Source organism: Rhinolophus sinicus, linkage group LG04 (assembly GCF_036562045.2).
Source record: "Rhinolophus sinicus isolate RSC01 linkage group LG04, ASM3656204v1, whole genome shotgun sequence".
NCBI classification, from domain to species: domain Eukaryota; kingdom Metazoa; phylum Chordata; class Mammalia; order Chiroptera; family Rhinolophidae; genus Rhinolophus; species Rhinolophus sinicus.
Window position 1 is genome coordinate 95,823,130 of NC_133754.1, and position 26,157 is coordinate 95,849,286.

The 26,157-nt window shown below is 36.4% G+C and overlaps 1 protein-coding gene and 1 pseudogene across 5 annotated transcripts in view; one reads left to right on the forward strand and one right to left on the reverse strand.

The window, feature by feature from the left end:
• The first annotated feature begins 12,118 nt into the window (after positions 1 to 12,118).
• LOC109449825 (histone-lysine N-methyltransferase SETMAR) lies at positions 12,119 to 13,259 on the forward strand (annotated as a pseudogene).
• Positions 13,260 to 19,515: 6,256 nt separating this feature from the next.
• Positions 19,516 to 26,157, reverse strand: part of PDS5B (PDS5 cohesin associated factor B) — a 160,236-nt gene continuing 153,594 nt past the window's right edge. For 2 of the 5 annotated variants that reach the window (XM_019736559.2, XM_019736561.2), the window contains exons 32-35: positions 24,099 to 24,541; positions 23,899 to 24,006; positions 21,276 to 21,414; positions 19,516 to 19,691 (exon numbers count right to left, since the gene is read on the reverse strand). In XM_019736559.2, coding sequence (XP_019592118.1) covers positions 19,656 to 19,691; positions 21,276 to 21,414; positions 23,899 to 24,006; positions 24,099 to 24,541 — 726 coding nt within the window. In that variant the 3' untranslated portion in view covers positions 19,516 to 19,655. Of the gene's footprint in view, positions 19,692 to 21,275; positions 21,415 to 23,898; positions 24,010 to 24,098; positions 24,542 to 26,157 lie in introns of all 5 variants that reach the window. The other 3 variants (XM_019736558.2, XM_019736560.2, XM_019736562.2) reach the window with 2 other exon arrangements.

The window sequence follows — 26,157 nt, forward strand, 5'->3', positions numbered from 1 at the left end:
AGTTCTCTGTGGCTGACTCTGCCATGTGTCAGTTAATACAGGGAACTCAGTTACTTCACCAATGTGCCCAAACAAACCCACTCTCACCAAGTAACTGTAACTTTTAATGCGGCAATAATAAGGCGAGATGACACAGTGAACGCAATTGCATTTGATCCATTTCCCCCTCCCACTTCCCCCTTTTCTCAATTTGTTCTCCCCTCTCATCAGAAAGGACTCCTGGCCCCTCTTTTAAAGCTTGCGGCCAGCTGACTCCCCGAGTCTCGTGTTCTCCAAACTTGAGCGGTTATCTCACAAGAGGGACCTCTCATCCCACATCCTTACCACTGGAGAAAATGTCACATTTTGGTTTCTTCTAGCACCTTCCGCCAGATGTTTGTCACTGTTCTGCCCAATCATTGCAAGCTCCTGAGGGAGACAGGTGATGGTTCCATGAACAATGTGAATGTAGGTCCCCAGGTGTCAGCTCAGGCTCCCCACACTGGGGTCTGGGAGCAGGCTCCCCCCATAAAGGTCAGCTATGAATTCAGCACAGCTCAGACCCCTGGGAGAATTTAGAGCCCAATCCCACATTTACAAAGGGTATTTATTCTCTTGTTCTCGTTCAGCTTTGTTCTTCTTTAGTAATACTCGCCATCCCTTCGTGAACGGCAGCTCCATCTCTCCAGTGTTTGGACCAGGTTCTTTTCAAATGTATCAGCAGATTCTGTTGGCTCTACCTTCACATGTATCCAGACACCACTTTTCACTTCATCCATGACTCCTTTCCAGTCTAAATGCCCACTCCAGTCATGTGGCACCAGTGTAACGCAAACCTCATCTAGCCTTCCTGCCTCAACTCTCCTCCCTCAATCTGTCCTCATCATGTTAGCAGAGGATCCTTTTAAAATCAAAGTCAGGGTGTTGGATTCCTCTGTTCAAAACCTCAAAAGGCTTCCCGTGGCCTTCGAGAGTAAAAGACGCAGTCCTTACAATCGCCTCCAAGGGCCTACATCTGTGCTCCCCACGTTTCTCTCTTCACTTAGTACACAGCTCTCCCTTCTTTACTGCAATGTACTTACTTACTTCAGTACATTGTAGCCACCCTGGCCAGCTTAGAAAATTGAAACAATAGCTAACATTTTTTGAGCACTTAATGTGTGTCAGGTGCTTCTCTTTACATTCATTTAATCCATTGAAATGGAGACTTGAGAGGTTATACAACTTGCTCAAGGTTATACATCTTATAAGTAGCAAAACTGGGAACTAAACTCAGTCAGGGACTGGGTGTAAAGTTACTCCCAACCATACAGTATAGATATATTGCCTTTGATACATAGTATTTTCATTATAGTTGCTTTTCTAGATATTCATCTACTTTTTTACCTTTGACCTGAGTGTGTGTGTGTATGTGTGTGTATGTGTATAAAATTAAAAATTTCTTTGGTTCCCATTTTTAATTTTGGAATTTGAGAGTCTGGGTGGCATGATAGACAATTTCTTTAAAATGATCTGGGGTTGCTTGAAAACGTATACGTATTCTATTTCAAGGACACAGGAGTTAACACATATCTATTAGGTCTACCTTATTTTGGTCTCTCCTATACTTTGATCTATAACTATTTGCACGCTAGTTTCCATCTCCTCAATCTCATCACTTCTTTAAGCTCTTTTTCTGAGTTCAAGTTCTCTCTCATTTTCTCTACGAGTATGGAGAATGTCTGACATCTTCTTTCCTGGGATATTCTTTTGATATATATTCTTTGTCACCTTTTGCTTATTCTGTTCCTTTTGGGGGAAAAGGGAATATGGAAGCAGAAAGGTTACAGATGGGATGTGGTGACTATTCAGCTCCCCTGCTGGTTCCTTTCTGCCCATCACTCATCTTCTGATGGTGGCGATTCCGTCCAGGCCCTCTATTCACAATATCCGGGGCCCTGCAAAGGAAACGGGCTATCTGCAACAGCTGGCGTCTTCAATATGGGTTTCCGAATACACTGTCCCCAAAGGGTGGGTAGGAGGGAGCACATCCACACTCAGATTTTACATCGCCTCCTGCAGACCATGCGGGCAGCACGGCTCACAGCAAAGCCTGTCCTTCTCTGCTGTCCCATCTGCTCTCTCTCTCAGCTGAATCCAGGCACCAACTGCAAGTGCGTTGTGTGGCTGTTTCCCCCTGGCCATTTCTCACTTTCTGATTCATTCCCTCTCCATCTGGAGGCTCCATGCAGAAAATACAGCCATTCCATGAAATGTCTCAATATTTCCATGTTCCTTGTCATGTGAACTGAGGCCCTGTTGGGGAGGCCAACATTTGCCATGGGCCCAGCCAAGCCCCTGGATCATCTGGCCACTCCGACCAGAAGATCTTTAAGTGTACTTTTCAGGGTGGTGATACTTTCTTTTAGGGAATTCTTTCTCGAGGCTTTCTTTCATGATGCCCTTGGAATTCACCTTTAGTCCAAAAACATTTGGTAAATATTCTTCATAACTTGTGGTACAGACTTAATGGTTGTTTCTTTGCTTAACATGAAGTTTTCTATTTATTTCAGTCCTTTGTTATCAATGGTTGCAGTGGTATGGAATGAAAAAAGTCTTCTGTTTAAAAGTGGGATAAAAAAATATTCCATGAAGGTCTATATTCTAGGTATTTAGATAAACAATGCTATTTCTACAGTGTAATCAAATCGGGCCATTTAAAAAGATAAGCTAAAGTTTAATAGGTCATAAACAGAAAGTAAGGCAAGCAGGCACAGGGTTTAATCTCAGGTTTGGTTAGGATTAAAGACTAAGACATATGCGGTCTGACAATTAAGTTCGCGAATTCATTGTAATGAATGATGTTGCTAACCTTTTTTTAATACCAGAGGAATTATTCATTATGAATTTGTACCAACTGGACAAATAGTTAACCAAGTTTACTATTTGGAAGTGCTGGAAAGGCTGTGTGAAAAAGTTAAATGACCTGAACTTTTCTCCAACAATTCATGGCTCTTGCATCACGACAATGCACCAGCTCACACGGCACTGTCTGTGAGGGAGTTTTCAGCCAGTAAACAACTGCATTGCGACACCCTCCCTACTCACCTGACCTGACGCCCAATGACTTCTTTCTTTACCGGAAGATAAAGGAAATATTGAAAGGAAGACATTTGGATGACATTCAGGACATCAAGGGTAATATGATGACAGCTCTGATGGCCATTCCAGAAAGAGTTCCAAAATGGCTTTGAATGGTGGGTTAGGTGCTGGCATCAGTGCATAGCTTCCCAAGGGGAGTACTTCGAGTTACCAACTTTTTGTCATCTCTCTAAGGGGAAGACAAAAAGTTGAAGACACATAGTGATATTCAGCAATGAGGTATGTAGCACTTTTTCCAGGATGAGTTTGCAAACTTAATTGTTCGACCTCGTAGTAAAAAGAATCAAAGCAGGATCAGTGGTGTGGAGAAATTGGAACCCTTGTGAACAGTTGGTGGGAATGTAAAATTGCCTAACCACTGTGGAAAACAATATGGAGGTTCCTCAAAAACTTTAAAATAGAACTACCACAGGATCCAGCAATTCCACTTCTGGATATTTACCCAAAAGAACTGAAACCAAGGTCTTAAAGATATATTTGCAAAATACCATGTTCATGGCAGCATTATTCACAATAGCTAACCCGTGGAAGCAATCCACGTATCCATTGACAGATGAATGGATAAGCAAAATGCGGTATATACAAACAATAGAATATAATTCAGTTTTGAAGAAGAAAATTCTTTCAAATGCTATAACATAGATGAATATTGAGGACATTATGCTAGGTAAAACAAGCCAGTCACAAAACGATAAATACTGTATGATTCCACTTATATGAAGTACTTAGAGTAGTCAAATCAAAGAGACAAAGTAGAATGGCGGTTGCCAGGGGCTGGGGAGAGGGGAATGGGGAGTTATTGTTTAATGGGCACTGAGTTTCATTTTTCTAAGAAGAAAGTTCTAGGGATGGATGGTGGTGATGGTTGCACATTATGATGCATTTAATTACCTCTGAACTATACACTTAAAAATGGTTAAGATGGTAAATTTTGTTATGTGTATTGTACCACAATAAAAAAGGGGGGGGGGAACCCAATAGAATCAGTGGGCAAAATGAAGTAATTTGGGCAATGGGCAGAAGTCAGGCACTTGAGAAACCAGCGAAGGTGAATACGAGGAGTATCTACTCAGTTATAAGTTAAACATATTTATGATGTGGCTCTACTTAAGTTTATGGCTATATGTACATGTACAGACACACATTTCCTCAGCGGATACTAAGAATACAATTTCTACTGTGCAGAAGTCAGTAAAATTGTTTCTTCCCCTTAGAGAGATGACAACAAGTTGGTAACTCTGACATTAAGTTACAGCCAATTAAGGAGTTGGGGAAGGAAGAAAAGAACAGACATTCAGAAAGGTAGGAAGAAAGTCCTATTCTAACAGGGTCCCAAGGGCCAGTCATAAAGCAAGTGACAGACAAGTCATGGAGACAGGATTGAAAAGAAAGGACTGTATTTCATCACTGGTAATCTCCAATAACAATTCTGTAAAATGAATTGCTCTGAACTGGGCTGGACAGCAGAAGCTCTGAGGGCCCGAAGTGAGAGCCCAACTTACAGGGGAAGCGGCAGGAGCATAATTAGGCATGAGAAAGAGAATTAGGTCTGTGTTGTTTTTAAGCAACTCAAGAAGCTCAAAGAGTAAGTATAAGAGTATGAAACTTTCATCCCCCAACAGAAAGGAAACACACATACATATGCACAATTTGGTAGCCAAAATACTACGAATAAACTTTCTTTTCAGACACATATGAAAACATGTACAAAAATAAAAGTCTCAGTACAGACCAAGAAGCAAAATTACACAACTCCCATTCTTGACCAACATTTAGTTAAATTAGAAATGAATCACAAAAAGATAACAGAATAAAAACACTCTCTCCCCACTGCAAACTTTCTATTAAGAATTTTTAAGTCATCTAGGAGAAAAAAATCAAGTAAACTTACGAACAAAATAAAATTACAAGTTCATAAGCTATTTAGAAATGAATAAGGGGGAACACTATAAAACAAAACCTTTGGAATATAATCAAGCAGTACTTAAAATGCATGTATTAGAAACCAAGAAAGACTAAAGGTAAATGAACTAAGTATACAACCTGAGACAAAAGAACTAATGAATTCAAATAAAGTTGAAAGAAGGAATGAAGATCATTGCAGAATTACAGAAATAACAGGCAACAATAAGAAAGGCTTGAACCAAAAGCTGGTCCTTAGAATATTTCTTAAAATATTTCATAGAATATTACCTCTTAGAAAAAGAGGTAACGAAAATTTTCTGAATCAAGAAAAAATAATTATACAGAGCTGCTCTAGAGACTTATAAAATAGCCTATGTAAAACTTTTACTAACGAATTTTAAAATCTAGACATGCATGATATCCAAGGAAAACATGAGTTACCAAAATTGCACAAGGAGTGAAAAACTTGGATCAACTAACCACAAGAGAAGCTAAAAAGATAATAAAAGCTTCAGCTCCTTAAAAAAGCTTTTAGACACCAAAGGACTAGGAATAAAGGAATAAGAGTAGACTGAGCAAGTGCTCCTATATCCAACGAACAATTAGAAAATTATAAAGAAAGATACAATTTGCAAGACTGTTATGAAGGAAACTGTAAAAACTTTACTGGTGGATATAATAGACAGACACCAACTGACCCACCATATTCAATGACGGAAAGATTCAGTACCATAAAAATGATCATTCTATCCAAAAAAAACTTTTAGTTCAATGCAATTCCAATAAAAACCCTAAGGACTTTTCTCAGAATCTGGCAACCTGATTTTAAAATTCATGTGGAGGAGTGAATGACAAGAATAGCTGAGACAATTTTGAAGATTATGAATAAAACTACGGTAACGAAAATATACTGGTTGTAGGAGTAGGTCATAACTAATGCAACACAAAAGAGAGCCTAGAAACGTTATAAATATTATAAAATGTATATAAAAATATAGTATTCTTAATATGTCCTCAATATATAAAGGCACTCGGTATATGACAGACATGGCACGGAAATCAAAATAGAAAGAATAAACTATTTAGTAACAGTGCTGACACGAATGGTTATGCATATGAAGAAGAGAAATACGACCCCTCCCCCACAGCATACACAAAGTTCATTTTAAATGGATACAAATCTAAAAATGAGAAGCAAAGAAAAGCTCTTATACATTGCTGGTATTAAAAATACAATCACTTTGGAATGCTTGGCAATACCGAAAGTGAAATACCCATATTCATTCAATTGGACATTTCCATTCAGGATACACTGCATAGGAGACAGGAAGGATGTATCTTTGGTACTAGTTTGCTTGTCACAGTTAAAGTGCAAAGAGTGATTATCTATCAATAAGAAAAATGACTAAGTGTGTTATAAAAATGGATTAACTGTGGCATATTCAAACAATAGAATGCTTTACAAAAGCAATTAAGAGGAATTAACTACAAGGTTTAGTCAAACCTAAGATGACATTGATTATAAGATACACCATTATTTTGTCATTAGTAAAGAAAAATGCTACCAATTTTAAGACATCATCGATTTAAGAAGCATCCCAATTTCAGAGATGTAATATTGTGAAAAAATGGAAACACGAACACGTATCAGCAGGACTATTTCTCAGAGCTAGTCCTGGGTGAAAACAGTAGCTTTTAAAATTATAGGTATAATGGATATTTTGTTCACAAAATTTAGAAACGCAAAATACTCATGTGTGTTTTTAAAATACTCATGTAAAATGAGGTTGAAAACATGCATGGGAATGATGCACACAGTACCAGGATAGTCTCTTACTAAAAATGGTGGGAGGAACGGAAAGAGGATGCAAGCTTCAGCCACATCTCTTAACATTTTATTTCTTACTAGAAACAAAAAATGGATGCAGCTCTTACATAGCACATATATACTAAAAGTGAGCTTATCCTCCCCATGAAGGGACAGATGCAGATTCAATCACTCCACAGCATCTGTGTCACAATTATGGAATGTTTATTCGTAAAACACAATAAAGAAACATTGCTAAACATTCCTGGGAGATTTTCTGCTCACTCACAGGGAAAGGAAAGAGAATGTGTGTGTGGGGGGTGAGTTAGTGAGAACTGAAACAAACATGGTGAAGTGTTAACATCTTTCACTGGAGAATGAGATCATGATGCTCTACTATATTATTTCCAGGATGTCTGAAATATTTTTTACTCGAACATTTTAAAAAATGAAACTTAAAAGATACTACGTACAATTTCAAATGTGAGCTCTATCAAGATTTCAGGAAGTATCTCCTGCATTATATAAACTGTTTCATAGAAAAATACAAACAGCTTTCCAATTCAGTCTAGAAGGCCAGCAAAACTACCTATACCAATACTGGGATAAGGATAACACAACAAACATTATAAGCCAATCTCACCACTCAACATGAATAGAAATACTTGAGAGTAAAGTGTTAGCTCGCTGGATCTACTAAGCTGATGACCACATATGAAATCTATTAGTTCATTACATTAACAGATTAAAAAATAAATAAACTGCCATGTAAACGTGGCACTCAACACACGTCCCAGATTTTATTTTTAAATAACCCTGATTAGACAGAAATAGAAACTGTCTTAAACTGGATAAAAGACAGGATGCTTTCCATTTACTGTGCTCTGGTGGTGCCAACCAACACAATTAGAGCAGAAAAATATGTTATTAAATATCAGAACAATTAGAAATAATACTGGCAAAACTCTTTGCAGAGAGTGTTCTCTAATAAATCCAAGATAATTAACTGAAAAATTATTACAACTAATAAACATTCAATAAAGTGACTAAAAACACACCATAGCAAGTATAACTAATTAGACAGTAATGGAATAACACCAATATGAGCAATAATAAAATCCATAAAATGTTTTTTTTAAAAGATGCAAAGCCTATTTTTATGAAGCAAGTAATAAAACTATATTGAAGGGAAGGCCTTTCAAAAATAATCTATCTCAGCGGGCAGACCCAATATTGTAAAGATGTTGATATTTTGAGTAAGAGTAAATAACAAGAACAGCCAATAACAAGATAGTAGTAGAATTAAAACTTAGGGAAAATTTTCAGACGAAATGTAAAAACATATTATATAGGCAGAGTAATTACATTAGATGGTGGTACAGGCATAGACAGAGACCAATGAAATATGAGTCCAAAAACAGATCCAGGTAGATCAACACATTTAGTTCATGAACCTGGGGCATTGCAAACCAATGGAGATAAACTATACAATAAACCGCTAAGTAACTCTACACTTAGGAGAAAATTAAGTTAGACCACAATCACACACAAAATACAAAAATTGTCCCCAGATGGATTAAATGATTGAATGTAAAAAATAAGAGCAGAGTATTAGAAGAAAACAGGACAATATTTTCAAAATCTTGTAGTAAACACAAAATCCAGAAACCATCATGAAAAACACTGACAAATTTGAACTCTCACAAAGGGCAAAAACTTCTGTATAAAAAGAAAAATCACTAGAAGATATCTTCCACGTATTTCACAAGCAAGAGAATAATGCCAGAATATGAAAAGCGCTGGTAGAAAGATGGCAAACCCACTGTTAGCATGTCTGCTAGCCCAAACTGCTGCACCTCAGCACAGTGTGGCTGAAGTCCACAACCCACCCCTTCGTACCCGGAGATAAACACAATGATAAAAAGACAAATGAGAAAAATGGCCAAAGAATATGAATAATTCATCGACTAGAAATAGCCAATCAAAATGAAAACATATGCAACAGTGCTGTTTCATTTGTAACTGGAGAAATGCAAATGAAAACAAAGTAATTTTGTAACCACTGGATTGACAAGATTAAAGTTTTAGTTGGTGGACTTTTTGGAAAGCAATTTGGCAGAATTTGTAATTTAAAGGACCTCTACAGTTCTCTGTATAGGCGTCTACTTCTTACAGGAAACCCGGCTCCTCTACGAGGACATACGCAGGGATGATCCTTTACCACACTGTTTGTGAAAGTGTAAGTAACCCCATGCTCGGCACAGAGCTGTGACACAAGGCATGGTACCCCTGTACTATGGCTGCTACACAGTGGTTACAAGGGCGAGATCACCCCGCATGTGCTGAGAGCTGTACTGGGACATTAAGTAGGGGACAAAGGTGTAGAAAAATATGGATGATCCTATTTACACGAAAACAAGATACATAGATACGTGTAAATGAGGAAGTGACAGGCTGAAGTCCTGATCTAGTGAACTGACCGGTGATTTTCATGTTTTGCTCTGAATGTCTGTGTTGTTTCCTCCTCCTTTTTAAATTTATTTTTAATTAAATTTATTGGGGTAACATTGGTTAATAACATTCTATAACTATCAGATATACATTGTAATTTAACATCTGTATACTGTGTGCTCACCACTCGAAGGCTAGTTACCTAGTGACCGTCTGTTACCATATACTTGACCCCTGTACCCGCTTCCCCCACCTCCCCCTCTGGTAACCACCTTTCTGTTGTTATGTATCTACCTCCTTTCTAGAGAAATTCAGGGAGTACCTGTGTCAATTTTTAAATTAAAAGAAAGTTTAACTGTTAATGTGAACATTGCCTGTTTATCTAAATGGAATGATAAAACTCATTTCTAACAATTTCTGTTATGAACAGTTTGAGGCTTGAAGGCAAGGCAATTGTTTCTTCAGAGCAAACTACTAAGTTAATCTTCTTAAGAGTTAACAGTAAGGTTCCCTGTTTATAGTCCCTTTAACTGTATTACACACACTTCTAAAGTCATCATGTTAAAAGTTAGTAGTTTTGTATCTTCATTCTTCTGCTCTAAAAAGCTGTAACACCCTTAGCTCGCTTTGGAGTTCAAAGCCCTACACAATGTTCTCCTGAATTACTTCTGCAAGAAAATCTCCCCACTACCCAACCACAACTCAGAATGTTCATTTTAGCCAAACCGGTCTCCTCAGTTCCCAACTGGACATATCTGGTATGCACCCAACCCCCAAACACGTACCATCTGAGAGGTGCTACGGTGTTTCCACCTCTCCGGACTTTTATACATGGTAAGTATAGGCACCCAAGGGGCTTAATGCAGAAAACTACAGTGAATCCAGCGCACCTCATTTGCACAAGAATTTAAATTACGTAAAATAGATATTTACATTTTTATCCATCACTTTCTAAGATCTCAGTTTGAAGCGTTTTATATTCTTTCAATAAACAGCTAGCCGTTTTAAGTGATTTGAATTCTAGTCCTTTGCAACGGTGTATTATTTAAGGCCATCAACTCTGAATGATTCTACTGTGGGACCTTTGGGCAAGTCTAGATTTATTTGTAAAATGTTGATAATACACGTTTCTCACAGTGGGAGACAATGTAGGGAAAAGAGGCAAGAGCATCCAACAAAATGTGACCGATATCATGTTCATCCTTTTGACTAGGAGATCCCAACACAATTTGAGGATTATCACTTATTCTTTAAAGTGTATTATTTATTCAATCAATGTTGATTTAACAATTAATATTTGAAGTGAGTTCAAAAAGAGTATGGCTTTGGAGTAAAAGAGATTTGATCAAACCTTCAGCCACTTTAGAGATGAAAGCAGAATGTCTGCCCTTGGTTCCCTCACCTGTCAAAGGGCATGCCATCACTTAGCTACAGTGAGGCCAGCATGAGATGACAATGGAAAGCTTTTAAGAAGGCATCTGGCACAGTAAATCATGTTCCTTCATCTTAAATCCAACACTTCTCCAGGTCTGTTATTTATCTACGTTTTAATACTGTATGGTTAATTGGGATTTATTCAACAATTATTTTTTAGTACTACTGTGTGCAGTAGGCAGTGTGGTGAGTGCTAAACTAATAAACAAAAACAAGTACCATCTCTGCCTTCGTGTAGTTTACCATGTTCCACGCAGTGGGGCCAGGCTAAGTGCTATGGAGAGGTAAGCTAGGCGGGCACAGAGCAGTGGGGTTTGTCCTGTTCACAGAAAAGCAAGAAAGGCTTCCTTAGGGAAAATTCTCCCTTGTAGTGCAAGTAAGGAAACAACTAGACATAGCAGAAGGAAGTGCTCCAGGCATGGATTATAGAATACGTGTTATATTTTGAATGTCTACAGACCTTTGTATGCACCAATAGCTTACACCTCTGGCAACTAGGTACAAGGGACTAAAAGATTGTGTAGCTGGCACAGACTATGAAGAAAAGGTAGGCTAGACGCGAGTGACCAAAGATGCAGGGCTTTGCACGGCACCTTATCCCAGAAGCAATGGTAAACTGTTGAAGGGTTCATACTGTTTGGTGTCGCTGCTGCTGCTGGAGGCAGATGGGATAACTGTATTTCACAAGTCTAGCTACACCGTGAACGTGAACGTGAGGCCAGTTTGGAGGCGAAAATGTGACGAGAACTTAAAAGTAGATTATATTGCTGAAAAAAAGTAGAAAACTTCCAGAATAATAAACAGGTAAATTCAACAGGATTTGGTGATAGACTAGATATGGGGGTGAGAGGAGGAGTTGGGGCAATTTCTAGATTTCTGATTTGTATTACTAGTTCTATTTTCAGATATATGAAGACAAGATTTATATATTCAGTTTTGGACATGTTGAGTCTAAAGTATTTTTTAAAATTAAAAAAGTCAGATCTTGCTACTCTTCTACCCAAAGTCCTACAACAGATTTCCATCAAACTCTGAAAAAAACTCCCCAGAGGCATATGGGTATATTCTGGCTCCTTATTATCTTCTGACTGTTTTCCTATCCCTTTATCTCTTGGTCACTTTCACTCCAGAAATTCCCCTTCTTGAAATCCCTGATGTACTCCAAGTTTGTTCTTCCCTAAGAACTTTTATACTTGCTCTTCCCTCTATCTGTAACATTAGATTGGTGCAAAAGTAACTGCAGTTTTTCATTGTTGAGATTTGCCATTTGATATTGGAATACATTCTTAAATAAATGTGGTTATGTTATACATCATTTTAATGCACATTTCTCGCTTTTTTTTTTTTTTTTTTTTGCTAATGACTTGTTACTTGCTGTTTATTTTATATTTATTTTAGACTATGGAAATGATGTTAGACAAAAAGCAAATTTAAGCGATTCTCTTATTCGAGTTCAAAATGGGTCATAAAGCAGCGGAGACAACTTGCAACATCAACAACAAATTTGGCCCAGGAACTGCTAACGAACGTACAGTGCAGCGGTGGTTCAAGAAGTTTTGTGAAGGAGACGAGAGCCTTGAAGATGAGGAGCGCAGTGGCCGGCCATCGGAAGTTGACAACGACCAACTGAGAGCAACCATCGAAGCTGATCCTCTTACACCTACGTGAGAAGGTGCCGAGGAACCCAATGTGTCGACCATTCTACAGTCATTCAGCATTTGAAGCAAATGGAAAAGTGAAAAAGCTCGGTAAGTGGGTGCCTCATGAGCTCACCGCAAAGCAAAAATATCACCATTTTGAAGTATCGTCTTCTCTTATTCTACACAACAACGAACCAATTCTCAATCGGACTGTGATGTGCGATGAAAAGTGGATTTTATATGACAACCAGCGACAACCAGCTCAATGGTTGGACCGAGAAGAAGCTCCAAAGCACTTCCCAAAGCCAAACTTGCACCAAAAAGAAGTTATTGTCACTGTTTCATGGTCTGCTGCCAGTCTGATCCACTACAGCTTTCTGAATCTGGCGAAACCATTGCATCTGAGAAGAATGCTCGCAAATCAATGAGATGCACCGAAAACTACAACGCCTACAGCCGGCTTTGGTCAACAGAAAGGGGCCAATTCTTCTCCACGACAACACACTACTGCACGTTGCACAACCAACACTTGAAACGTTGAATGAATTGGGCTATGAAGTTTTGCCTCATCCACCACATTCACCTGACCGGTCGCTGACTACCACTTCTTCAAGCATCTCGACAACTTTTTGCAGGGAAAACACATCCACAACCAGCAGGATGCAGAAAATGCTTTCCAAGAGTTCATCGAATCCCAAAGCATGAATTTTTATGCTACAGGAACAAACTTGTTTCTTGTTGGCAAAAATGTGTTGATTGTAATGGTTCCTATTTTGATTAATACAGATGTGTTTGTGACTAGTTACAATGATTAAAATTCACGGTCCAAAACTGCAATTACTTTTGCACCAACCTAATACATTTTCCCCAGGTATTCACATGGCTTGATCTCTCACTTCATGGAAGTCCATACTCAGATATTATCTTCTTAAAGAATCTTCTTTAGCTATCCTACATAAAATAGCCTGCCTGCTGAGGCTGGGCTAGAAAGACTGAATGAAATCTCCTGGCATCTTGCTGTGCTAAAAGTATGTCTGTCACATAATTCACGTCTTACCCTAAAGATTTTTGAAATGTGTGGACTAAGTCTAACTAAGGCTACAACCCAAGTCCAACTCCATGGACTGAGGGGATCAATCCCTATAATGCCTAACAGAAAATAAGGCAAATGCTCTCTTGGGGGGAAAATCACACCAACTTCAATCCTTCATTCCTTTTATACACAGTCCTGCATAAAAAAGTTACACACCCTACAAAGAGGAAGAAAGAAATATGACTGGTAAAGAAAAAGTGTGATAATCAAGAAATAAAATAATTAGGTAACAGAATCAAATCCACAGATGATTCAGATGTTGGAGTTAGTCAGAATGTAGAAAAAAATCAAAAGGACATGGGACACAAACAGTCTATTTATAAATGAAGCGTCAGAAGCAATAGAGTAGAAGAAATATGTGAAAAGGTAACGCCAAGAATTTTTCAAACCTGATGGAATACATCAACCCACACATTCAAGAGCTCAGTAAACTCCAAGCAAGATAAATAAAATGAAATGAATCATAAATAGGTTCATCATAAATAGGTTCATAACTGTGAAAAACAAAGATAAACAGAAAATCTTAAAAGCACCAGAAGACACACTATTTACAAACAACAAAGAGGATTTCAGTAGACTTCACAACAGAAAATATGGAAATCAGAATATAATGGAAAGCCAACTTTTAAGTTGCCAAATAAAACTGCCAACCTAGAATTTCATGGCCAATGAAAATACCCTTCAAAAATGAAGGTGTGATAAAGACCTTTCAAACAAACAAAAACTATCTGAGTTAACTGCCACCAGGCCTGCACTGTAAGTAATACTAAAAGTTCTTCACACTGAAGGAAAATAAATTAAGATGGAAGCATGAAACTATCAAAAAGAAAAAGAGCAAAGAACATTCACTATTTAAAGCAATAATAGCGTGGCATGTATAAACACAAAATATATACTATAGCACAAAGAGCAGAGAGGCAGTAAATGAAATTGGACTGTTTTAAAACTCCTGCATGTTCATGACGTGGTAAAAGTATTACAATTAGGCATAACCAAAAAGACAATAGAATAGAGAAAATAGAATAGTTAAGAACCATTTTATTGAGCTAAAAGAAAGTAGGAGAAGGAGAAACTATAAGAAAAGACTGGCAGAAAAGAAAATAAATAGCAAGGTAAACTTAAAAACAACTGTATCAGGGGTGGCCTGGTGGCTCAGGCGGTTGGAGTGTGGGTTCTCAACCACAAGGTTGCCAGTTCGATTCCTCGAATCCCGCAAGGGATGGCGGGCAGTGCCCCCTGCAGCTAAGATTGAACACGGCACCTTGAGCTGAGCTGCCGTTGAGCTCCTGGATGGCTCAGTTGGTTGGAGCGCGTCCTCTTAACCACAAGGTTGCCGGTTCAACTCCCACAAGGGATGGTGGGCTGCGCCCCCTGCAACTAGCAACGGCAACTGGACCTGGAGCTGAGCTGCACCCTCCACAACTAAGACTGAAAGGACAACTTGACTTGGAAGAAAGTCCTGGAAGTACACACTGTTCCCCAATAAAAAGTCGTGTTCCCCTTCCCCAATTAAAAACAAACAAACAAAAAAACAAAACTTCCAATAGCAGACATAAATTTAAAACAAAAAACAAAAAACCTACTATATCAGTAATTACACCAAAAGTACCCGTTTCCCCGAAAATAAGACCTAGCCAGACAATCAGCTCTAATGCGTCTTTTGGAGCAAAAATATAAGACCCGGTATTATACAATAATGTAATATTATTGTATTATATATATTATTTATATATCATATCACATCACATCACATCATATCAGACCTGGTCTTATATTGTAGTAAAATAAGACCGGGTCTTATATTAATTTTTGCTCCAAAAGACGCATTAGAGCTGATTGTCTGGCTAGGTCTTATTTTCGGGGAAACACAGTAAATAGTCTAAAACACTCTAATTAAAGAACAAAGATTCTAAGATTCGATAAAAGAACAAGACCAAAGTATAAAATGTTTACACAACATACGAGGTCTGACAATTAACTTCACGAACTCATCCTAGAAAAAGTGCTACACACCTCATTGCTGAATATCACTACGGTCACCTTCCAAGTACTCCCCTTGGGAAGCTATGCACCAATGCCAGCACCTAGTCCACCCTTCAAAGCAATATTTGAACTCTTTTTCTGGAATGGCCATCAGATCTGTCATAATATTACCCTTGATGTCCTGAATGTCATCAAAATATCTTCCTTTCAATATGTCCTTTCTGTTCAGGTAAAGAAGGAAGTCCCTGGGGGCCAGATCAGGTGAGTTGGGAGGATGTTCCAATACAGTGATTTTGTTTACTGGCTAAAAACTCCCTCACAGACAGTGCCGTGTGAGCTGGTGCACTGCCATGATGCAAGAGCCACGAATTGTTGGCGAAAAGTTCAGATCATCTTTTTCATGCAGCCTTTTCAGCACTTCCAAATAGTAAACCTGGTTAACTGTCCAGTTGATACAAATTCTTAATGAATAATCCCTCTGATAGCCAAAAAGGTTAGCAACATTGTTGCAACAAGGTCATGAACTTAATTGCCAGACCTCGTATACTTTAAACATAAGAACCCCATTTATTGAAAATAAAAGGACAGAAAGATTTGTCATGCAAACAGCAGCTAAAACAAAATTGGTATGACTGTTATTACCAAAGTTGGTATGAAATATTCATACAGATACCAAGAGACATTTTAAAATTATAAAAAGTGTCACTTCACCTTAAAGACACAGCAATCTTAAATTGTATGTACTGAGTAACATAGCTTCAAAGTATATACAATAGCTTCTCTTCCAATCATTTCTAGTCCCACACTTTTCACAACCTGACATTATATATTTAATCACTGTCTCTTTATTCTTACACCCCCCTGTGGGAATGTAAGCTCCCCAAGGGCAGGAACTTACTCTATCCTGATCACACCTTATCCTCCATAACTAACCTAGCACATAGTAGGCACTCAATAAGTATTTGCTGAATAAATTAATAAAACTGCCACTAGCAATTTATTTTCTTAGTGTTTACTTTTAAAGTTTATATTATACTTTTATTTTTTTCAGTTATGCAATCCTTTAAACAGTACTTAGTAAATTTCTGTCAGCCACGATTTTGCATGAGAAGTTTAAACAAAAAGTTGGGAAAATATTACTGGGAAATATATTTTCTCTTCATGAAACAAAAGCTCCCAAATTTAAAATCATCAAAATGTGCCTTTCTCCATTTAGCAAACATATTTAAATACACATACTGATTCACATAAATAAAATAATACAATTATATATTAGCTTTCATGTTTATTCAACTTCACAGAAAATCCAAAAATGTGTCTGAAAGTTGGTTATTTATCTAAATACCAATTGTTCATCATGGTGACATAATACTATATGGTAGGGGAGATTATGCCTAAGTAACACAAATTCTGAAATTCCTGACATTCTGGAAGAGGGCAAAAAGGAAATCTTAAAAAATCAAACTTACAAGCTGTTAAGAAGATACAGAAAGTAATTTAACCTTTAATACCTGGAACGAGTTTTTCCGCCACATTTGTAATTTACATATACAGTGGAGATCACTGAAAAAGCTTCCTGTTGCACTGCAGCAAGAAATTTTATTGTAACATCGAGTAAATGAATTTGCTACAGAGTGCAGCAAGATAACCTCACTGAAGAATCATAAGGTTTTCATAATGGAACTTGTTACAGTGAGTTAAATATTTTCTTAATTTTATACAGTACATATTTTCAAAATGAACACCACCACTGAAGAGTTTGCTAACCACTGTTAGCAATTAATGTTTTATACACACTTAATTTTAATTTAGTTATAGTATGTGGCTCTCCAAATGTTGTTAGTACATGAAATGTTACGTTTAAACATAATAATAAGATAATCCTCTACGATGAAGACTCAGGACATCAAAACTTTGATCATTATTGCACCTATTTTTCTACAGAAAAATGGGTAGTTTATATCATAATCCTTCCAAAAAGTGAACAGACACGTTATAAAAATTACAGACTCATTGGCATTGAACAAAATCTACAATGAACATTTTTTGTGAACTGATGTACAGAATATGCAATGAAATTTGCTTAACTATGATCATGCAAATAAAAATCCTCCACAATCATTTTTGCATCATGTTTTATAAAATGGTCTCAAAGATATTCTTCCATAAACATTTCTGGTGCAATTTAGTGAACGACAAAAATACAAAGCTATCCCTTATTCTTTATTTTATAGATTTAAAACATGCCTTTGTACTGCTGAAATAGAAATAGTGTGTTTGGGAGAACTGAGCTAATGAAACATTTAAAAACCAATACATCTTGGTCCGACATTAGCTGCCTTGATATATAGCAGCCTCCCATAATTACTGGTGTCAGTACTGTTGTAAATGAAGAATAGTTAAATATTGAAAGAGTAACACACAATTCAAAACATTTTTTAAAAAATAAAAGGCAGTTTCATAAACATGAAGAAATCTCTAAAAGAAAAATAATCACATCAATTGTGATATACATTGGAAAATAGTAAAATGTCATTTTCCAAAATAGTAGTTTCTTTATTATATCCCCCATCTATTATAACCAATCTTGGAAATATACCTTAAACATAATGGTGTCGTACATGAAAATGCTCCATTATTCAATGTGATAAATTTAATAAGTTAGAATATGATTTTCTTTTCTGATGTTAACCATGAAAAAAGAAAAGAACAGCACCTGAAATACTAAAATGAATTTAGCTAAGAATTAAGCAGTAACCTACATGTTTTGGTTCAAAATACAGTTTATAAAACTGTAAAAGTATACTGCCTTAAGAAATTTACTTCTATAGTTTTGCAGATTACACAAAGAAATAAACAAAGATCTGCTCTAAATCCAAATAAATTTCCACTTCTCCCAATCAGGACAAAGTGGAATTTCATTTAATGTTTGTAAGACTGTGATACCTACAGTAGCTCATATAGTTGTATATATCACTCCCACCCTGTCCCTCCCCCCCAAAACAATTTTTTTTGGCTCCAAAATAAAGTACAATAATAAACTCTTGATGAAAAACTATGTTATGGGGCAATCTATCATATACTATGACTAAATATGAATTTACAGAAAAGAGCACATCCCATTTTCAGCACTTTTTTTTCATAAACATGCAACTCACTATAAAATACAAAACACTTGCTTTCAAGAACAGCTTTATAAAGACACACTGCATCAATAAAATTGTTTTTTTCCTGATTACCTTTACATTGTAATGGAGAACTGGAACTTTTCTAATGTGTATATATCAGATTTTATATTATAGTGTAATAATTTGCATTTTCTGAACATAATGCTCAAGAGGAAATATCTATACACAATAACATTCTAGACTATTAAAAACTAATTCAAATTACAGAATTTTATTGATACAGTAGATTAATAATAACTGAAAAGGGATGATAAAATGGATAAAGAATTCAGTACATTATTTTATAACACATTCTTTAAAATTAAAATATTTTAAATCTCTCTCTTAAAATTTTCATTGCCATGAAAGGCCAGAAAATTCTGGGACCAATACTGAGGTGTAACATAATCAAACAACTTCAGGACTATTTCACAATTTGCATGATGTCCTCCCATCAGAGGCCATCATTCAGGTTTAATGGCAGACAATTTAGCACCTCTGAAGATTAAGGGTGCCCAGGAGTAAACACTAGGTAAGAATACACAAGGGAAAGAGACCATTTAACTCTCCAACAAATAGTGACATCAAGAAAATGACATTATTTGTTGAAAAACATTTTTTCACAGTAAAATTGCAGAGTATACAAATACAAACACTGACAGATGACTGCTTAAGATCTATCCTAACAAATTCTTTTCAAACCAATAGATCCAATAAACAGTTGGGTACTGTCAGTTTAAAGCCACAGATAAAAGCTATACAAGCACTTTAGAAGTCAGAAACATTAAAAAAAAAAAGAAAAAATATATTTACAAGTTTCTTCTTTAGTTTCTGTCCACACAGCCATCGCACGTCACACTGTCACAAGACTCCATAGTCAATGTCACCATGCGTATGGCTAAGCGTGTGACCACAAATACACGAGGTCATCAAAGGAAGGTCCAATGTCCTCTCTTCAGCAGTCCCATTTTGTGCCTCAAAGGCTTTCCCCATCCTCAAGCTTGACAAAAATGATTTTCAAAGCGTTCACATATAAAGTTATTAATTACATGCATTCATCGCCTCTCTCTTTTAGAACTTCGCCGCCGTACCTTAAAAGAAAAGCCACCAGATGCTAAATTAAAATGGGTACACATTTATTAGACATAGCGGTAATTATTATTATTATTATTTCACCAATCATTATCATTGTTCTTGATTTTCTCTGCTTTTCTTTCCTTGCAACCTTTGTATTTAACTTGCTGCCTTGGCCTCACTTTTTTAGATCTATATTAGTATTTGAATGTTCATAAACAGCCTTTCCCCGAATAGCAAGATAAAATGATTTTACTTTCCTATTTAATAATTTTAAAAAGAAATGGACAGAAGTACATGTTGATAGCAAGAAAAACAACTGCAAATATCATCTTTTTACTTATGTTTCTGTAGTAAAAGAAAACATTTGATACTGTGAACAGGTTTCTTTCTGGGGAAATAATGAATGTGGATCCTGACAACTACCCTGTTTCCCGAATATAAGAACTAGTTGGACCATCAGCTCTAATGCGTCTTTTGGAGTAAAAATTTATATAAGACCCGGTCTTATCTAACATAATATCATATCATACCAGGCGTTATATTAATTTTTCCTCCAAAAGACGCATTGGAGCTGATGGTCCAGCTAGGTCTTATTTTTGGGGAAACAACGGTATCAAATACATATAAATAGGCTGAAATTCAGACATGTTACCATTTACTGGCAAGCACTAATGCAAGCATAAAACTTTCAAAAGAGGTCACTATTAACAAGAGGACTATAACAACAGAATTTTAATTTAATTAATTTACGGTATAGTTTTTCTTTGACGAAGACATCAATCAACTGTGGACTCTTCAGCCTTATTTTTACTTCCCAAGAAGACCCCAACCAAGCCCAGCTGGTCTGAGACCACAGTGCAGCCTGTTTTTTGTGTGGCCTTACCCCGCTCACAGATAGACATGCTGACTATATTAAATCGAACAAAGGACTTGATCACAGAACACAGGTTTCTCAGATATGATGGCTGGCTGAGGTGACGCAAAGATTCACCATGAGTATCATTAAGAGAAAATCCCTTACTTAAATGTTGAATTATATTTCTTCCAAAGAGAAATGTCTGAGATGTGTTCACTAGGAAAGCCATTCATTACTTTAAAAAAACAGTATCTCAGAAAGCATCACATTCCTACCTTTTTTTAAAAAAAAGTGTCTATTACCAATTTTATGAATTCCAAAGCCTGATTTTAGTTAAAGACATGATTTTATTCTATATGATTGACTAACTTCTAATTTCTACGGTGAAAATCAAACAAAAAGTAATAAAACATAACAGTACATTTAACAGATACCAGTGTTCTAAAATCCAGGTACAGAACTGCCCAAAGTGTCAGTGTCATACTGCGACTTGTTCTTCTACATTTAGTTTTAAACTTGACATTTACACTTTTTCACTAGGCTACATCTGTTATTCTCAGTTTGTTTCAGGTTTCCATTATCCAAGCTAGTAGTTGAAACAATGCTTCAAACTAATGAACAGAAATATATAAATACTTGGAATTATAAGTAACAGCAAATGCTAAATGGCTGTGACCAAATATTTACCAACTCTATTTCTCTATCCCATACCATCACACATGGCATTTTAATAAACACATACGTTTACTGTAGAAACTTCCTCCTCTTCTGTTTCTTCCTGTGGAACATCATCATTGACAGGGGAGCCACCCTGAAACACATCCACTTCTTCACTTGAATCATTTTCCTTAGTAGCTGCTTGTTTGGAGCGTCCTACACGGCTGGAGTAAAACACAAGAAAATAAAATGAACATTCTGATCTTTTAAGTAGCAGATTACACCTCATTAGAGGAAATGCCTTCAGATATTTTATGAATTCTCATTTATTATCATTTTAATCCTCAATTACTTCATAAGACAAGAAATGTTTTTCTTATATTCTGAACCCTAAACCAGTGCTTAATCCTAGAATCTTGCAAAGATCTGCCAAGTCACAAACACAAGTGTGACTGCGAGCAACACCATAAAGGATTTAAAAACATAACCCAAACTCTGCTCTTTTATCTTTGCCAGCTAGTGAAAGGCATCTTGACTGAGCCGCCCGAAGCAGAAAATCTGGAGTCTACCTTACTACTGTACCACTCTTTATCTGGCCCTGTAGATTCTATTTATAAAGAAATCTCAAATCCATTCACTTCGCTCCACCTCCATTGTGGCTACATATTTCCAAACCATTCTCATCACTTGCTTCTTCTCTTTACAAAGTCATCTTTTAAAAAGGTAAAACCAGCTGATGCTACTCCCCGTGGATAGCTCCTACTGTCCTGAGAGTAGTTTTGTAAACCTCTTAACACAGTACCTAACATCCTTGCCAACCTGTCTGTTCACACCTCTTTCCACTCCCCAACTCCCCCTAACTGCAACCCAGCAAACCTTGCCTTCCTTCAGCTCTTGGAATCTGCCAAGATGTTTCCCACTTCAGAACTTTCAAACACAGCATTCCTTCCATCTGAAATGTTCTCTCCCTACTGTCAGTCTAATTCCCATTGTTCTCAAGGAATCTGGTTCCCAGCCCACCCATTACACTCATAGCAGCCCAAATTTTTCCTTCAGGGCACATATCACAAGTTAGAATCCCATATTTATGTGTGACTCTTTTCTAATGCCCATTTAGATGGGAGTTCTTTAAGGACAAGAATCACGCTATGTTTTGTGCCACAGTTATTTCCTAGCACCTTGTACTCTCTAAAACATGGGAGGCAATCAAAAATATGTAATAGACACCACTATTTAATCAAATGTATCCCTCTTGATATTTTTTTAAATAAGAATATTGTTATCACTTCTATGAGCAATCCAAAATATGTACTGTTTTAATCCATGCTCAGACCAAGCAATTTTTTCACTTGATTTAGTTTTTCAGAATTAACAAAGAAAATACAAGAATTACATAGAAAGATAATACAGTGGTTCTCAATTTCACTGAGGTCAGAACACAAAAAACAGGCAAATACAACACGTTATTATACTAGCTCTAAAAGAGCTTCCCAGTGAAGGGGTGACAGGCTATTAAGATAGAATATAGCATCTCTTTCTGTATTGATTTTTTAAAAGAAATACTTGTTTGGGTTAGAACATTCATGTGAGGACTTGTATGATTTTAGGACATAACATAGTAATTTAAGCCATTAATTTTATGATGCCCAACTATAAACAAATTAAAATCATGAGCCTGAAAGATATTTACCGTTATTTCCTTGTTATAAAATCAATCATGGGAATTTAACATTCCTTAAGAATTCTTTTTTAAAACCAGTGATTTTCCATGATTGAATTCAAACACATTTATGAAGCTGTCACAAAAATGTACTTACCTTTACTTTTTACCCGAGGGAAAAATTAAATGGGAGAAGGAATGAAGTATGGGCTATTCAGGCACCATTTCCTCTTCCTGTGGAACACACAGGAAGAGGACAAATTTCTAAGATAACTAAGTGTTGGCAACTCTGAAAACTCAAGCCACTGATATAATTACATAATGGGATTACTCTCGGAAGAACTGACTTATAGAAGACATGTCGTTATATTTCCACTTAAACAGCTGAGAAGAAAAAAGTGCCAAAGTTACAAATTAACAGCAATGATGTTCCTGTCACTTTAATAACGTTGCATACAGATTTGTTATTGTAACTCTTGTATGAACTCGTGATTGTGTGACCATCCAAAACCATCTGGATGTGGACATAGATGTGTTAATTTGATTAGAAAACCAACAAAATCAAGACATCAAAAACTGGAGATCAGCATGTGATAATTTCTTTGGATGTGATTTAAGAAAAACGATGCCTGTTACTTCCCTACACAGTTCAAAGAATGAAAGCAAAAGTGTAAAAGCTATTATTTTAAAAGTTGCTGAGGAGACACATGAAGAAAAACTGTAGTGTGAAATGAATGTCAAGGCATCCTGATCAATATGCTGTGATTAAAAATACCTTATCATTTCTTTCGGCACCATAAAATCTTTCCTGGAAATAATCAACTACTTGGTATTCATGAAAGATTTGCCTAAAACCTGTACAAATTATTACCAGAGGGTTAGTTGGAATACCAATCACCTAGGTAAGTTTATGAAAATTTTATCTTACCTAGTGTGATGGAGCTAAATAGATGGGGTTTAAATGCAGCCCTATGTATATTTTAAAATTTATAAACTTTTGCAAAATAATTTGAAATTGGTTTAAAATTTAATATTATTTACAACTTACACATTTTTTTTTGGTTGTGATGGTGATGGCGTTTTTGATGGTCTTCCTCGTCCTTTCTGTGGGATGGACTGTGTGGGCTCAACTGCACTAGTTTCAGGAGATTCTGCTCTGCTTTGGGGAAGACCCAAATGTGGACAGTGTCAAATTCTGACTTACACGAGAGGCACAAATACATGCACTTTACAGTTACACACTCTCACCTCTGCTGCGCCCTCCGTGATGGTCGGTGCTGTTTACTTTTGGACTTCTGTTCTGTGTTTCCACTTTGTCTCTCTTCTTCTTCCTCTTCTTCAGCTACTGAAGGTCCAGATTTTTTTTTGCTTCCTTTTTTAGAAGGTTTCATTGGTGGCTCTTCTTTTGGTGCACCCCCAGCACCAAGAGGTTTCGGTGGTCGGCCTCTTTTACCTTTTTTTGGTGGACTATTCTGTTCATCCTCATTTTCTAACACATCTTCTTTGAGCCTCTTTTCCTCAGGCCACTGCTGTTCCTCTGACTCGGAAGCTGTATGGCCTCTCTTCCGTCCACGTTGACTGCCTTTAGGTTTCTGTTCCTGGACCAACTTAGTCAGGTCATCCATACCTAATTTCTCTTCCGAATCTGGGGCAGGTGTCTTTTTCCGGCTTCTAGGTTTCTCCAATTCAGACTAGGGATAAAAATCACAATTTTAAATATAAAATTGTTAGTATACATATTTTGAAGAATCAGACAAAAAAATCTGTTATCCACATTTTTCTGTCATAAAAATGTACTTAAAGTATAGTTCTTAAATACATCAGAACCATAACTACTTACTTGCTTTTATTAATAGTTTTTTTAATTTAAAAAAATTCTCTGGGGTAAGAGGGCAATTCTTTATTCTTACTTAAGCTAGAGAGCCGCAAATGGAAACCTCTCAAAAATCAGTGTTTTATTAAATTATAAATTTTAGTGAAGAGCTAAAAAGAACATTCTGAACTCAATGCTTGAATGATGGAGAATTATACTAAAGTATAATGGATATGCTTTAATACTAAATTTAACTCATTCTAATTTTACCATACAGTATATATAGTAAGACATAAAATATCAACTGTTATGTTTTACATATCATAAAAGAAATTTTTACTTTGTAAATAAAAGTTGCAAAAAGTCAAACATATTCATCATTTATTAAAAATATTGAACACGTTTCTGAATCAAAGATCCTGCTTCTTCCCAAGTACAACAAGTTAACAAAAATAATTTAAAAATCAGTGACTTTCAAATTTAAAATAAAATCCTAGTCTACATTTCAGAGAATTTATGATTTACCAACAGATACTGAGGAAATTCTCCAAAGAAGCTAAGAATAGTATGTATGAAGATGTATAATGCTCTTCATACGCACACGTACATACGACACAGAAATACCTAAGTTTGTAATAAGTTAACTTCCAAAAAGTTTGTACCAATTTACATTCTTAAAAATCAGTGAAAAAGAATTATCTGATTACCTATAATTTTTTAATATGTTTAATTAGCCACTTGTATTTCAGGTCTGTGAACTGCCTAATTATGCCACTGGTATTATGCCCCTTATCCATTTGTTTACTGGAGTCTTAAGTATTTTATTGTATATTCTTCTACATTTTGGTATATTTTAAAATTTTATTTCCTATTTGTTATGGACTGAATTGTCTGTCCACAAAATCCATAGGTTAAAGTCAGGATCCCTAATGTGATGGTATCGGGAGAGGGGGCCTTTACTAGGTACTTGCGTTGAGATGAGGTCATGTGGGTGGGGCCCTCGTGATGGGATTAGTGCCCTTGGAAGAGACACCAGAGAGCTCTCTCTCTCTCTGCCATGTGAGGACACGGCAAGAAGGTGGCCATCTGCTAACCAAGAGAGTGCTTACCAAGAACAGAATCAGTCGGCACTTTGATCTTGAATTTTCCAACCTCCAGAAATGTGAGAAAATTAATTTCTGTTGTTTAAGCTATCCAGTCTATGGTATTTTGTTATAGCAGCCTGAGCAGACTGAGATATTATTTTATGTTGTTTTAGAATAGGATGTGAGATGAGGTTCTAAACTGTGTTGCTCTACTCCTAACCCCAAAGAGACAATTTTTTCAAAATCACTGATTTTGTAATGCTTCCCTTATTCTATATTATGTTTTAAAAAATAATGTTTATGGGCTAATTAACAGCAGCACAATATTTTACTAATTATAATTAAGTATGTTTGTGTCTTGTTGGGCTGAACTTATCCTTATTATGCCTCTTTTTTTAATCCATTTCTT